The sequence below is a fragment of the Babylonia areolata genome, chromosome 29, assembly GCF_041734735.1.
Source record: "Babylonia areolata isolate BAREFJ2019XMU chromosome 29, ASM4173473v1, whole genome shotgun sequence".
In the NCBI taxonomy this organism is placed as follows: Eukaryota; Metazoa; Mollusca; class Gastropoda; order Neogastropoda; family Buccinidae; genus Babylonia; species Babylonia areolata.
The window spans coordinates 2,648,343-2,662,136 of record NC_134904.1 but is presented as its reverse complement, the minus strand read 5'-3'; the positions used below and the strand labels follow the sequence as shown (position 1 = coordinate 2,662,136).

General features: G+C 45.2%; 1 protein-coding gene across 1 annotated transcript in view; it reads right to left on the bottom strand.

Annotated features, from left to right (window-relative positions):
• Positions 1–13,794, bottom strand: part of LOC143274829 (uncharacterized) — an 80,949-nt gene that overhangs the window by 35,591 nt on the left and 31,564 nt on the right. The window contains exons 19-27 of the mRNA XM_076578769.1: positions 12,586–12,681; positions 12,053–12,150; positions 10,921–11,131; positions 9,379–9,732; positions 6,589–8,574; positions 5,440–5,970; positions 3,945–4,199; positions 2,793–2,909; positions 1,144–1,253 (exon numbers count right to left, since the gene is read on the bottom strand). Of these exons, the coding sequence (XP_076434884.1) occupies positions 1,144–1,253; positions 2,793–2,909; positions 3,945–4,199; positions 5,440–5,970; positions 6,589–8,574; positions 9,379–9,732; positions 10,921–11,131; positions 12,053–12,150; positions 12,586–12,681 (3,758 nt within the window). The remainder of the gene's footprint in view (positions 1–1,143; positions 1,254–2,792; positions 2,910–3,944; positions 4,200–5,439; positions 5,971–6,588; positions 8,575–9,378; positions 9,733–10,920; positions 11,132–12,052; positions 12,151–12,585; positions 12,682–13,794) is intronic.

Sequence of the window (13,794 nt, the reverse complement as noted above, 5' to 3'; positions counted from 1 at the left end):
CTGTGGATTGCGTCTCTTTCACAAGAATGAGCGGTGTTCACCATCTGTCAGTTCACTTCTACAGACTCAGATTCACATGTGCCTGGCAAAAGTAACCACCCACTTACAGCCATGAAACAGTCCCTATATAATCATCTTGCAGTTAACCCTTTGAGCCCTGACCACTGCTTTACCGGTGGTGGGGAGGGGTGGCATAATGCCTGGCCACCGGTTGAGCGGCACATAAACACTTGTGTCATGTTTTGCTATTGGTTGACTTATATTGAAGAGCCAATCAGAAAAACCGTAATATTCTGACGTCAGCGAACGTAGTACAAACATTGCCGCACCTTTTCACTGTGTTTTGTGCATGTGCTTTGGATAAAAAAGATCGATTTCTACCATGAAGCGTGCAGAGTCTCAACCTGACACGCCTCCTTTGATCAACTGATTCTGCATGCTCAGATTCATTTTCAACATCACTATCTGTAGCAAAATCATCCGATTTGAATTCCACCTCACTATCAGAGTAATCATTGTCATACTCTACTTCCAATAAATCATCAAGCATATCAGTTACTTGCTGCATTGTGTACAGTTGTTTTCTCACACGTTTTGTCCCTGATTTCTGCCCTGACGGGCCAGGTTGAGACTCTGCACGCTTCAAGTGTTTATGCACCGCTCAACTGGTGGCTGGGCATTATGTCATTTTTCTCTGCCACCAGTAAAGCGGTGGTCAGGGCTCAAAGGTTTAAGGGGTCAGAATGGAAACACACTGATCACACAATGATAGGTAAGCTGAAAACTGTCTCCATTCTCTGTCAGCACAAGGAGGTGAAAATGTTGAACGTTCAAGTCAAATGGCTTCTCCCTTGAGATGTTTGAACTCACATTTGATAAAAAAAATTTTTTTTTTTTTTTTTTTTTTTTTTTTAAAGCTGTCAAAATACATCAACTTGCACTGCTATTGTTGAATGAACAAGTATGGTATACACAATGTGAAATTCTTTTTCGTTTCTTTTTTTTTTTTAATCTACTGTCTTTTCAAATTTTCATTTTCAAACAAATTAGACTCTAAAACCAAGTCAGTGAAACAGAAATGACAGTTAGATAAACATACAGATACACACTGACAGTTTGACCGATGGTCAGTTGACAGTTTACCTCATATCATTCCACTGAGCCTCCTGTTTCTCCGATTCAGCGACGATGGCTTCCATGTCTTTGATCTGATCTTCCAGCTCCATACACAGCGATGCCAGCCTCTGGCTTTTCTGATGGACATACACAGTCAATACATTTCATTCATGTATACTGCAGGAACACACACACACACATGGATGCACCCAAGCACGCATACACACGCACACACACACACAGAGTTTACGGTATGTGCATTAAACAAGAATTTGTATGCACAGTGAGTCGCTGACTTATGTAACACTGAAAACATTGTGGTCAGGATCCAGGGGTCTCTTTTAACCAAAGTGAGTAGCCTGTGTTTGATGAGCCAGCAATGACAAAGCAATGAGCAGTGTTTGATGAGCCAGCGATGACAAAGCAATGAGCAGTGTTTGATGAGCCAGCAATGACAAAGCAATGAGCAGTGTATGATGAGCCAGCAATGACAAAGCAATGAGCAGTGTATGATGAGCCAGCGACGACAAAGCAATGAGCAGTGTATGATGAGCCAGCGACGACAAAGCAATGAGCAGTGTATGATGAGCCAGCGACGACAAAGCAATGAGCAGTGTATGATGAGCCAGCGACGACAAAGCAAATAATGAGCAGACTGCGTATGATGAGCCAGCAGTGTCAAAACAATGAGCAGCCTGTGTATGATGAGTCAGCAGTGTCAAAACAATGAGCAGCCTGTGTATGATGAGCCAGTAGTGTCAAAACAATGAGCACTCTGTGTATGATGAGCCAGCAGTGTCAAAGCAATGAGCGGCCTGTGTATGATGAGCCAGCAGTGTCAAAGCAATGAGCAGCCTGTGTATGATGAGCCAGCAGTGTCAAAGCAATGAGCAGCCTGTGTATGATGAGCCAGCAGTGTCAAAGCAATGAGCAGCCTGTGTATGATGAGCCAGTAGTGTCAAAACAATGAGCAGCCTGTGTATGATGAGCCAGCAGTGTCAAAACAATGAGCAGCCTGTGTATGATGAGTCAGCAGTGTCAAAACAATGAGCAGCCTGTGTATGAGCCAGTAGTGTCAAAACAATGAGCAGCCTGTGTATGATGAGCCAGCAGTGTCAAAACAATGAGCAGCCTGTGTATGATGAGCCAGCAGTGCCAAAATAATGAGCAGCCTGTGTATGATGAGCCAGTAGTGTCAAAACAATGAGCAGCCTGTGTATGATGAGTCAGTAGTGTCAAAACAATGAGCAGCCTGTGTATGATGAGTCAGTAGTGTCAAAACAATGAGCACTCTGTGTATGATGAGCCAGCAGTGTCAAAGCAATGAGCAGCCTGTGTATAATGAGCCAGCAGTGTCAAAGCAATGAGCAGCCTGTGTATGATGAGCCAGCAGTGTCAAAGCAATGAGCAGCCTGTGTATGATGAGCCAGTAGTGCCAAAACAATGAGCAGCCTGTGTATGATGAGCCAGTAGTGTCAAAGCAATGAGCAGCCTGTGTATGATGAGCCAGCAGTGTCAAAACAATGAGCAGCCTGTGTATGATGAGCCAACAGTGTCAAAACAATGAGCAGCCTGTGTATGATGAGCCAGTAGTGTCAAAGCAATGAGCAGCCTGTGCATGATAAGCCAGCAGTGTCAAAGCAATGGGTCAGCGGTGTGCGTCAGAGCCGGCGTACCTTGGTTTCCATGTCCAGCTGCTGCTGTTTGGTTTGCAGTTGGTCCTTCAGCAGTGTGATCTCCATCACTGTGGCCGCCCTGTCTCGGTGAGAGCCGTTCTGCCGCTCCTCCAGGTTCTGTGCAAAAACAAACCAAAAAAAAAAGTATTGATAAAATGATCAAATAAAAGTGGAATTCCATGCTGGTTGTGAGTAACCTCTTCAGTTTACATTGCCACAGCCATGCATTATCCGAACATAGAGCTACATTTTTTTGCATTTTGTGCTGTACTATGAAATTCATTCTGCTGTTTGCACATAGAACACACTGCCACTGTTCACTGCTGGTTTTTTTGTTGTTGTTTTTTTTCTCCTCCTCAGTCAAATGTCTTTTCTTTACCAATCAAACCAGCTCTGATTATCTGACCAACTGCCGTGATTACCACTCCCATGCCCAAGATACACATATCTGCATAACATTCAACTGCCCGCTAAACATGGAAATATGCCTTTACACTGCTTGCAACACACAGTCCCACACTTGACAAGAAAAATTCTCATCTATCTGCTTCTTTATCCCTCTTCCCCACCAAGCTCTTCTCACTTTACATGACCTGCAGTTCTGCCCACGTATGCACCAGCCATGTCACTCCCCTAGCAAGCACACAAGTACAAACATACACGGATGTGGACAAAATGCACAAACACATGTGTATCAACAAACTAAGGGCAGCAATATATAAAAGAGCTAACAAAGATTCTGAAATATAGCTCAACACTGATTATGAACCCATCCAAACACATCCACATGTAGCACAAAACACACGCTGACCAATAAGTACGATGAAGATTCTGAAAATATCTCAACACCTACTATAAACCATTCCCACCCATCCAAACACACCCACATGTAGCACAAAACCCACACTGACCAATAATATGTGAGATGAAGATCTGAAAATACCTGAATGCTGACAATACATAAACCATTCATCCCCATCCAAAACACACCAACACGCAGCACAAAACACACGCTGACCAATAATATGTGTGATGAAGATTCTTGAAACACCTCCATAATGACTATACAAAAACCATTCAGGCCCATCCAAAACACCCCCCCACACGCAGCACAAACCCCATGCTGACCAACGAATCCCCCAGCCCTCTCACTTTGTACTGTCGCTGCAGGGTCTCATACTGTGAGCGCAGCACACGCAGTTCCTGGTCAGCCCCGGCAGCCAGCTGGATGTTGCTGGCCCGCATGATGGCTCCGTTGTCCAGGGCACGCTGCAGTCTGTCCAGCCGCTCCTTCAACTCCGTCTCCTGCCGCTTGCCGGCCGACAGCAGGGACCGAGCCTCACTGACTGCCAAGTTGGACTCGTGCAGCTCCCTGCGCAGCTCAGCCACCAGGCTGTCTCGCGACACCTGACATCATTATTCATACTGATGTAGACCCTCGAAAACAGAGTATGGCTGTCTACATGGCAGGGTAAAAACGGTCATACACGTAAAAGCACACTCATGTCTCGAGACACCTGAGTGACATCATTATTCATACTGATGTAGACCCTCGAAAACAGAGTATAGCTGCCTACACGGCAGGGTAAAAACGGTCATACACGTAAAAGCACACTCATGCACATACAAGTGAACGTGGGAGTTGCAGCCCATGAACGAAGAAGAATAAGAAGGATACTGATGTAGTGCCTATTCTCAGTTAGAGACCAAGCTCTATACGCTTTAAAAACTTTGTGTCAGTATGACTTACACTGTCATAGTGCCTATCTTTGGTCACAGTTTCAGTTTCAGTTTCAGTAGCTCAAGGAGGCGTCACTGCGTTCGGACAAACCATATACGCTACACCACATCTGCCAAACAGATGCCTGACCAGCAGCATAACCCAACGCGCTTAGTCAGGCCTTGAGAAAAAAACAAACAAACAAAAAACAAAACAAAAAAAACAAAAAAACGGGGGAATAAATAATAGATAAGCTTACATAAATAAATAAATAAATGAATAATAATTATAATATAGAAAAAGGTAGTAGTAATAATAATAGTAATACTAATAAAATGATAATAATAAATAAAAAATAAAAATAAAATTTTTAAAAAAAAAAGACAACAATGGTGATAAATAAGCGAATAAATGTAAAACATGAAGACACACATTCACACATACACCCACACATGCATAACAGAAATGCACCAAACATGCAGTTTGGTCACAGACCAAGCTCAAAGCACTTTCTAAACACAAAATCATTTGCACAACAGGCTGCCTACCTGGGACGAGCCAACTGAAAGCTGCATTCATGCGCTCGTCATTCCTTTTCCAATGTCACTCAGTCACGCTTCAGTAACACGCAGACATGTATATCAGAGTGGATTTTTCTTCGGAAATTTGCCAGAAACAACCCTTTTGTTGCTGTGGGTTCTTTTACATGCACTAAGTGCAGCTGAAAATGAGGTCCAATTTGTCGTTTTTTTCCAGCATGCAAGTGGCAGAGAAAATGGACGCATTGGAAAAAAGAAAAAAGGACCTGGGATATATGATAGCACCTTTTTTTTTCTTGGGGGGAACAAAATTGAAATGCAATCTGAAAAGGCTTGAAAATGATAAAAATGCATACACACACACACACACACAAACTGTCCAGCTCACCCCATCCCGAGAGCCAGGGCGAGTGTTGGCTCGCTCCAGGTGCTTCTCCAGCTCCTCCACCTTGGTGGAGAGGTAGGCGTTGGTCTTGCGCAGCTCAGCCATGAGTGCCGTGTCGTCCTGGGCGTCCCTCTCCACCTGCTCCACCTCCTGCCGGGCTGCTGCCTCCTCCAGCTGCGCCACCTCCTGCCGCAGCCTGCTGGCGTCACCCATCAGGTCCTTCACCTGCTGCTGCAGCGACTCCGCCCGCGACTCAGCCTCCGTCTGCAGCTTTTGGCACTCCGCCTTCTCACTCTTCAGCTGAGACGTCTGTGTGGTCAGGATGTGGACCTGGCTTTCCAGCTCCTTCTTCTGCTCCTTCGTCTTGGCCATGTCAGCCGTCAGACTCTTGGCCGGGCCTTCCAGTGCCGCTTTCTCCTGCTTCACTTTGTCCAGCTCTGAGGTCAAGGTCTTCACCCGGACTGCCAGCTCCGCTTTCTCGTCCTGCAGCTGTGCCACTGCCTGAGATTTGTTTTCATGGGACTGTCGGCGACTCTGGGAGATTAACAATATGATACAATTACAAGGGTTTGTTTTGGTCGGTCAAGCCTGTCTGTGGTGGAAATGTGATTACTGGTGAGTGTGAAAGAGAAGAAATGCAACTATGGAAACAAAAAGACACAAACTTTCACTTTCATGCAGTTTGAAATTCCAGGCTAACTCAAAAAGCTCGGTGTGATAATGTATACACATGCAAAGCTGAAAGCAAAAGAAACAGTCTTCACATTACCATTACACAGATCAATACTTTGGAAGAAAAATTAAACTCTTTCTTTCTAAACTCTTTCTTTTTAATCACATCAACCCAAAAACAAATAACTAATCTCAAACAACATGGCTGCAAACATTCCTAACAATTACAAACAGCAAACAAACAACAGACACAATAAACATTCCTAACAATTACAAACAGCAAACAAACAACAGACACAATGTTAACCACAGTAAAACTTTTGAAATATTGGTAAAAGTTCTTGTAAAAATAAATTGTTCAAAAATAATTATCCCAAAGTGCATGCTGTATGTACCCTGTTGTGCTGACTTACAAGTCAATCAGAGACAGACAGACTGATAAGCAGAAGTAAACAGAAAGAAGTAGGGTATGGTAGTCACCTGCGCAGACTCAAGCTGCCGTTCCAGACTCTTCACTTTGGACTCCAGGGCATGTTTTTCCTGTGTCAGGTCCCCGACCAGCCGACTGCTGGAGGCCGAGGTCCTGGCCCCCTTAGCCTTCTCCACCTCCTCCTTGGCAGACCTCTTTTCTGCCGCCAGCTCCCTCTCCAATGACCTGTGCTGCTGCTCCAGGTCTGACAGCTTTCCTCTCAGCTCAGACTTCTCCTCTTCCAACCTCTTCACTCTGGATTCAAGGTCGTGCTGTTTCTTCTCAGCCTCCACCCTGTCCTGCGAGGACTTCTCCAGCAGCATCTTCTCATCCCGAAGCTGTTCCACTTTGCTCTGGAGATCCTTGATTTGCTCCAGCAGATTTTCGTGGCTGTCTTTGAGACTGTCGTAGTGGGACTGCGGCACCACCTCCCGACTCTCCGCTTCAGCCGTCTCTTTGATCTGGATCCTCAGCTGCTCGATCTCCTTCTTCAAGGTGTCCTTGTCGACGCTGGTCCCCGAGGAGATCTCCAGCTTCCGTTCCAGTTCGCTGACCACGCGCTCCAGCCTCTGCACCTTGTCTTCCAGTTCTGCACGGATCTTGACGCCGCTCTCCCTGATGACGGCCAAGGAGTCCCTGCTGCCCGAGTCACGCAGCCTGCTGGGTGTGGCCAGCCTCAGGGAGTCTCGCTCCTTCTCCATCCGCTCCACCTGTCTCTGCAGCTCCGCCTTCTCTGTCTGCAGACGCTCCACCAGCCCACTGCGGCCCTCCACGCTAGGGGTGCGGCCCAGGCCGCTTTTCTTCTCCCTCACCTGCTTCTCCAGGTCCGCCTTCTCCTGCTCCAGCCGCTCCACGCAGCTCGTCTTCATGCGCAGCTGGGACTTGAGGTCCCTCACCTCAGCTGAAAGTGCTATCCTTTCTCGGTCCTGTCCCTCCCCGCAACTTTTCACCCTAGTGTCTGTGTCTTTCGTCTGACCTTCAAAGGCTCTGACCTTGGCTCTGAGGCTGCTGCCTTCTGTGACCTTTCTGTCACTGTCCTTGACCTGGTCCTGCAGCGATCTGACCTTGGCCTTCAACTCATTGATCTCGGCTGTCTTTCTGTCACTGTCCTTCACATCATCTTCCATGGATCGGATCTTCATTCTGAGGTCATTCAGTTCTGCTGACTTCCTCTCACTCTCCTTGGCTTGATCTTCTAGAGAGGTAATTTTCATCTTCAGGTCTTGTATCTGGGTCTTCAGGTCATTCATCTCTGTTCCTTTGGTCTCACTGTGCTTGACTTTGTCTTCCAGAGCTCTGACCTTGACCTTGAGGTCTTTTCCCTCTGCCGCCTCCCTTTCACTCTCCCTGACCTTTTCTTCCAGGGATCTGATCTTGGCTTTCAGTTCAATCACTTCCGCTGTCTTTCCCTCGCTGCCCTTCACCTCACCTTCCAGAGTCCTCACCTTAGACTTCAGCTCATTCACCTCTGCCATCTTTCTCTCAGCGTCTTTCACCTGTCCCTCCAGTGACCGCACCTTGCTCCTGAGTGCAGCCGCTTCGCCGTCCTTCCTGTCCAGCTCCTCTCTCAGCTCCTTGGACGCCTGCTCTCTTCTCTCACCCTCTCTGACCTGACCCTCCAGAGACCTCACTTTGGCCCTCAGGTCGGCTGCCTCCTTCAGCTTCTTCTCATCCTCTTCCACCCTGCTTTCCAGGGATCTGATGGTGGCTCGGAGGTCGGTGACCTCCACTTCCTTCCCTTCCAGCTGGTCCTTCATCTCCCTGGCTGAGACGTTGAGGTGCTGCAGCTCTGTGACCTGTCGCTCCAGCTCCTCCTTCTCGCTGCGCAGCAAGTCCACCATCAGCCGTTTGGAGGACGGGGACTGCTGCTGCTGCTGTTCCTGGGCCTGCTGCTGCTGCTGCTGCTGCCTGCTCCTCTCTTCCGCTTCCTTCCTCTCCCTCCTGGCCTCCTTCACGTCCAGTTCCAGGCTCTTGGTCGTCATCTCCAAGCGCTCAATCTGTCAAAAATGACGGGCACTGGTCTTTGACAAGCAGTCTGTCCTAAAGGATAATCAGTGGCCTTTCACAGTCAGTCAGTCTGAAAGGATGGTTATAGGTGTGACGATCAGTCTGTCCAAAAGGATAGTCATAGGTCTTTTAACAGTCAAGAGTCTGAAATGAGGGTTATAGGTCTGGCAATCAATCTGTCCAAAATGATGGTCACTGGTCCTTAATAATCAGTCTGTCCAAAAGGATGGTCATATGTCTTTTAACAGTCAAGAGTCTGAAATGATGGTTATAGGTCTGGCAATCAGTCTGTCCAAAATGATGGTCATTGGTCCTTAATAATCAGTCTGTCCAAAAGGATGGTCATAGGTCTTTAACAATCAGTCTGTCCAAAAGGATAGCCATAGGTCTTCAATCAACGATCAGTGTGTCCAAAAGGATGGTAATAGGTCTTTAACAATTACTCTGTCCAAAAGGATGCTCATTGGTCTTTAAAAATCAGTCTGCCCAAAAGGATGTCATATGTCTGACAACTTGGCAGTTTCCTGAAGGCTTTTAAGACACTCATAAGTGACATCTAAGTAGCACTTCTGTTGAAGGTTTGGCATATCAGCACGTAGTTTTATACAACAGCTTAAAATATCAAATGAAATCAAACATTGTGTTCAGGGACATGGAAAAACAGTAAACAGGATACAACTCAAATACATTTATATCAATGGTATCCAGCATTCTAACCATTCCAATCTTTTACACAATCTTTCATATATGAAAAACAGATTCTCCAAAGACAATCACACAAACACAGGACGTACCTTCAGCTGAAGCTGAGCCTTCTCTTGTTCCAAATCATCCAAGCGAGACAACCTCAGCTGCAGACGTTTCTTCTCACGCTCCAGAGCACTCATGCTCTCCAGCTTGACCTCCAGTTGCCGTTTTTCCGTCTCCACGCCTTCCAGTCGAGCGATGCGTCGGTTCAGCCGCTCCGTGTCCCGCTGCAAGGTCAGCGTCTTGTCTTCAAGGTCGTGTCGCTCACGGTGAGCAGTCTGTAGCTGCTGCTGAAGGTCATCGTTCTGCTGCTGTAAGAGGTTCAGTTGAGAGTGGAGCTCCACTCGTGAAGTGGACGCTGTCTGCTCCTCTTCTTTGTGCACCTTCTGCAAGGACTCCACCTGGAGAAAATGTACACAGAGACAAGAACATAAGTATATGCAACAACAAAAACGTAGACAAAACTGCATAACACACTAAAATACTGAGAAGTTGAAAATATTTATCTTACTTCATGTTTACAAAATATAACGGAACATAAATAGCTATAAAAATGACAAGATTGATAAAAATGACAAGATTTTTGTTCTGTTAGCATAGAAGAAAAAGTGTTTTTAATCCTAAAGAAATAAAGGGTGTGAGGACTGGGGTAGTTCTTAGTGCAAGGGAAGCTGGAGACTGTTCAGGTCTCCCAGGCCAATACATGTAGAGACGTTCTTAGTGCAAGGGAAGCTGGAGATTGTTCAGGTCTCCCAGGCCAATGCATGTAGAGATGTGTTACACATTGTACTGTTCTACAGCCAGAGGATCAAAAAACCTATGTCAACCATCCCATAGTCGTTCAGTATCTGGTGGTGTTGGAGGTAAACACAAAACAGCAGCAATTAAGCACTGCCTCATCCCTTCCCTTCATGGGGACTGGGCAAGATGTGGGTGAAATGGTCTTTTAATGTCCTTTTGACTGACCCTTTTAACATTATTCTGCATTCTCCTCAACTGCTTTTTAGCCCTGAAACAATCTCTTTGTTGTTGGCTGAGCTGTAACAAAGGGCATTGTACATTATTCTGGGCTCTCTACAACCAGTTTTAAGAACTGATGGGTATTCAGCCCTGAAACAATCCCTTTGCTGTTGGCTGAGCTGTAACAAAGGACATTTTACAGTATTCTGGGCTCTCTACAACCAGTTTTAAGAACTGATGGGTATTCAGCCCTGAAACAATCCCTTTGCTGTTGGCTGAGCTGTAACAAAGGACATTTTACAGTATTCTGGGCTCTCTACAACCAGTTTTAAGAACTGATGGGTATTCAGCCCTGAAACAATCCCTTTGCTGTTGGCTGAGCTGTAACAAAGGACATTTTACAGTATTCTGGGCTCTCTACAACCAGTTTTAAGAACTGATGGGTATTCAGCCCTGAAACAATCCCTTTGTGGTCAGTCAGATGGACTATAAACAAAGTGACCCTTTAAACATTATACTGGGTTCTCTACAACTGGTCTGAAGAACTGACGGGTGGGCATTCAGCCCCTGACACCACCCCTTTCCTGACTACAACCAAGCAAAGAACATGAACCACGCCAGCGGCAGACCTGTTTCATGAGGTCGGCGTTGCGCTGGCTGTACTCCTGTAGCTGTCGCTGCAGCAGGGTGTTGCGCTCAGAGAGGCGGTCGGCCTGTGAGCGTCCCTCGTCCACCATCCCCTGCAGGCTGTCCACCTGCTCCAGCAGTGACTTCACCTGCTGACCCAGGCTGCCCCGCTCCTCCACCAGGGCCGACACCTGCTTCTCCATCTCCCGGCTCCTGCACACAGGTGTCAATCATGCTAATGATAAAAAATTTTTTTTATTGATTATGACTCACAATCTTCAAGTCAAAGGGAAAACAAACCAGTTCCCAGAAAACACTGAGAGAACAAAAAATAGCAAAAACAACAAAATTTTATACATATATAAAACTTTCTCATTATATACATCCACACCTACACAAGCACAAATGTATACCTACCCACACGTCTTGTCAAACCAACCAGCAGTTTCAAACCAACAAAATCTATCTTCTCTGAAAGCTGTAATAAAGTCTTATACAACCACTGTATGTTTCAGAAAAATTCATAAACCAAATAACTTATTATTTCCAACTCTATACACTTTTGTGATACATTTTGCCAGAAATCCAACTATCTCTTCTCTTTCAGACAAAATAGTTGTGCGCAAAGAGTAAGCAGGGTCCCCACACATGTAGCTATACTAAATTCTATGCTTCTTCCTGACCTTTTCAAACCAGACTGAAAATTTTACATAAACCAAAAGCAAAGCCAAACTGAATATTGAAATTCTTCTACTATACTGATGACAAAAAAAGACAGGCAGATATCGCAGTATTGATGTTCAGTTTTCAGCACTTTTTAAATTTTCATTTTCAGTTGTTTCTTAAATGCATTCAGCTCTTTGTTGTGGTGTTGTGTTGTGCTGTGTGTGTGTGCATGTGTGCACGTGCATGTGTGTGTGGTGTGGTGCACTGCGTCATGTTGTGCTGCGTGTTGTGGCGTAGAATGGCGTGCGTGTACCCCTGTGGTTTTCTGCACACCTGTCACCTCACCCTGGTGTCTAACCTATCAACTGAACAGTGAACTGATCACAGAGTTACATATCAATCTCTCAGTCACACACCAAATCACTTACAAAAAGCCTAACTGAAACGCCACATCAACACATCACTTACTTGATGTCAGTGTTCTCAACTTCTTTGGAGTATTTGTCCTGGTACTCTTGCACTTGTTTCTGGGCCACCTCCAGCTTGGCAATAATGTCCTCCATTTCCTGAGGACAAGGGAAGAGACAAACAATGATGGTGGACACAACTAATTCTGGACAGGCACATTTCTCCGTCTTCACATTCACACATTCAAATCGGCACCTTATGTCAGACTGACGAGGGTCATGTCTCAGGACGCATAATTAGTGATATACTGATCAGACACATGAACACACACACACACAACTGAATACACAACACACACACACACTGAAAACACACACACACACAAGGCTTTCAGACTGATGATGCCCCCAAGCCAAATTTGCAATATTTTTTCCTGAATGACCCATGTTTCAGCCTCTCAGCAGACCCATTGTACATGCATTTATCTTGTCGCTTAACATATCAAAGAGTGATATATTCATCTACCACAAGCTAATTTACAGACAGGAGAAAAATGGCAGCAGGTGGAATTTCTGGACAGAGCTTTGCCTCACCCGTGTTTTGTCCATGCAGGCTTGTCGTGTTTCTTCTGCTTCCTGCTTGACAGTGAACAGCTCTCCCTCCAGGTCCAGGTTCTGGCACTGAAGGTCCTGTGGAAAACATTACATGCTGTGTAAGCAACAACACTTGGTCAACGTTTCCCTCCACACGCCTTTTGTATCTGTCTCTTTCTGTCCTCTCTCAAAGTATGTCTGCACTGTCCAGGTTCAGAAACTGAAGGTCCTGCCCAACAGACCATGTGCTGTATCAGCAACAACACCCTCCCCAAAAACAGTATGACTACCTACATGGTAGAGGGGTAAAGACAGTAAAAGTCCACTCGTGCACAGGAATGAACGTGGGAGTCACAGCCCACTAACAAAGAAGCAGCAACAACTCTTGGTGAACATTTCCTTCCACACATCACTTGTATCCACCTCTCTCAAAGTATAGCTGCACTATCTTCTCAGTCTCGTCTACAGTCTTCTTTATTTTCTTATTTACTTTTAACAATGATGGAAGTACAAAATCTTTCCTGTGAAAAAAGTTACGGTCTGTAAGCTACCTAATAAACATACTAATATTTTTTTAATTGATAAAGAATTAATAAAGTGATACTGAACTGCATTCAATACTTCTAAATGGAGTGGTCAAGATGAAACAGCCAGCATGACAGTGAGGCAACATTTAGGTTTCCTCTGTTCTGTGTGGAATGTCTTGAAACCAATAGGTATCATATTGCATTGCATGGCATGGCATGGCATGGCATGGCATGGTATGATCTCACCATCTGGTGTGGTATTATATTGTACTGACTGTATTGTACTGTACTGCATTGTATTGTGCTGTTATTCATTGTAATGTATTCAATTCCTTTGCCACAACAAAATTCTCTGTGTGAAATTTGGAGACAGCATGTTGCCATTGTGCAGCACCACCTTTTTTTCTGTCTGCAAGTGGGTTTTTTCCTCTCTATTTTTTCTGTCTGCAAGTGGGTTTTTTCCTCTCTATTTTTCTGTCTACAAGTGGTTTTTTCCTCTCTATTTTTTCTGTCTGCAAGTGGGTTTTTTCCTCTCTATTTTTCTGTCTGCAAGTGGTTTTTTTTTCCTCTCTATTTTTCTGTCTGCAAGTGTAATTTTTTCCTCTCTATTTTTTCTGTCTGCAAGTGGTTATTTCCTCTCTATTTTTCTGTCTGCAAGTGGTTATTTCCTCTCTATTTTTCT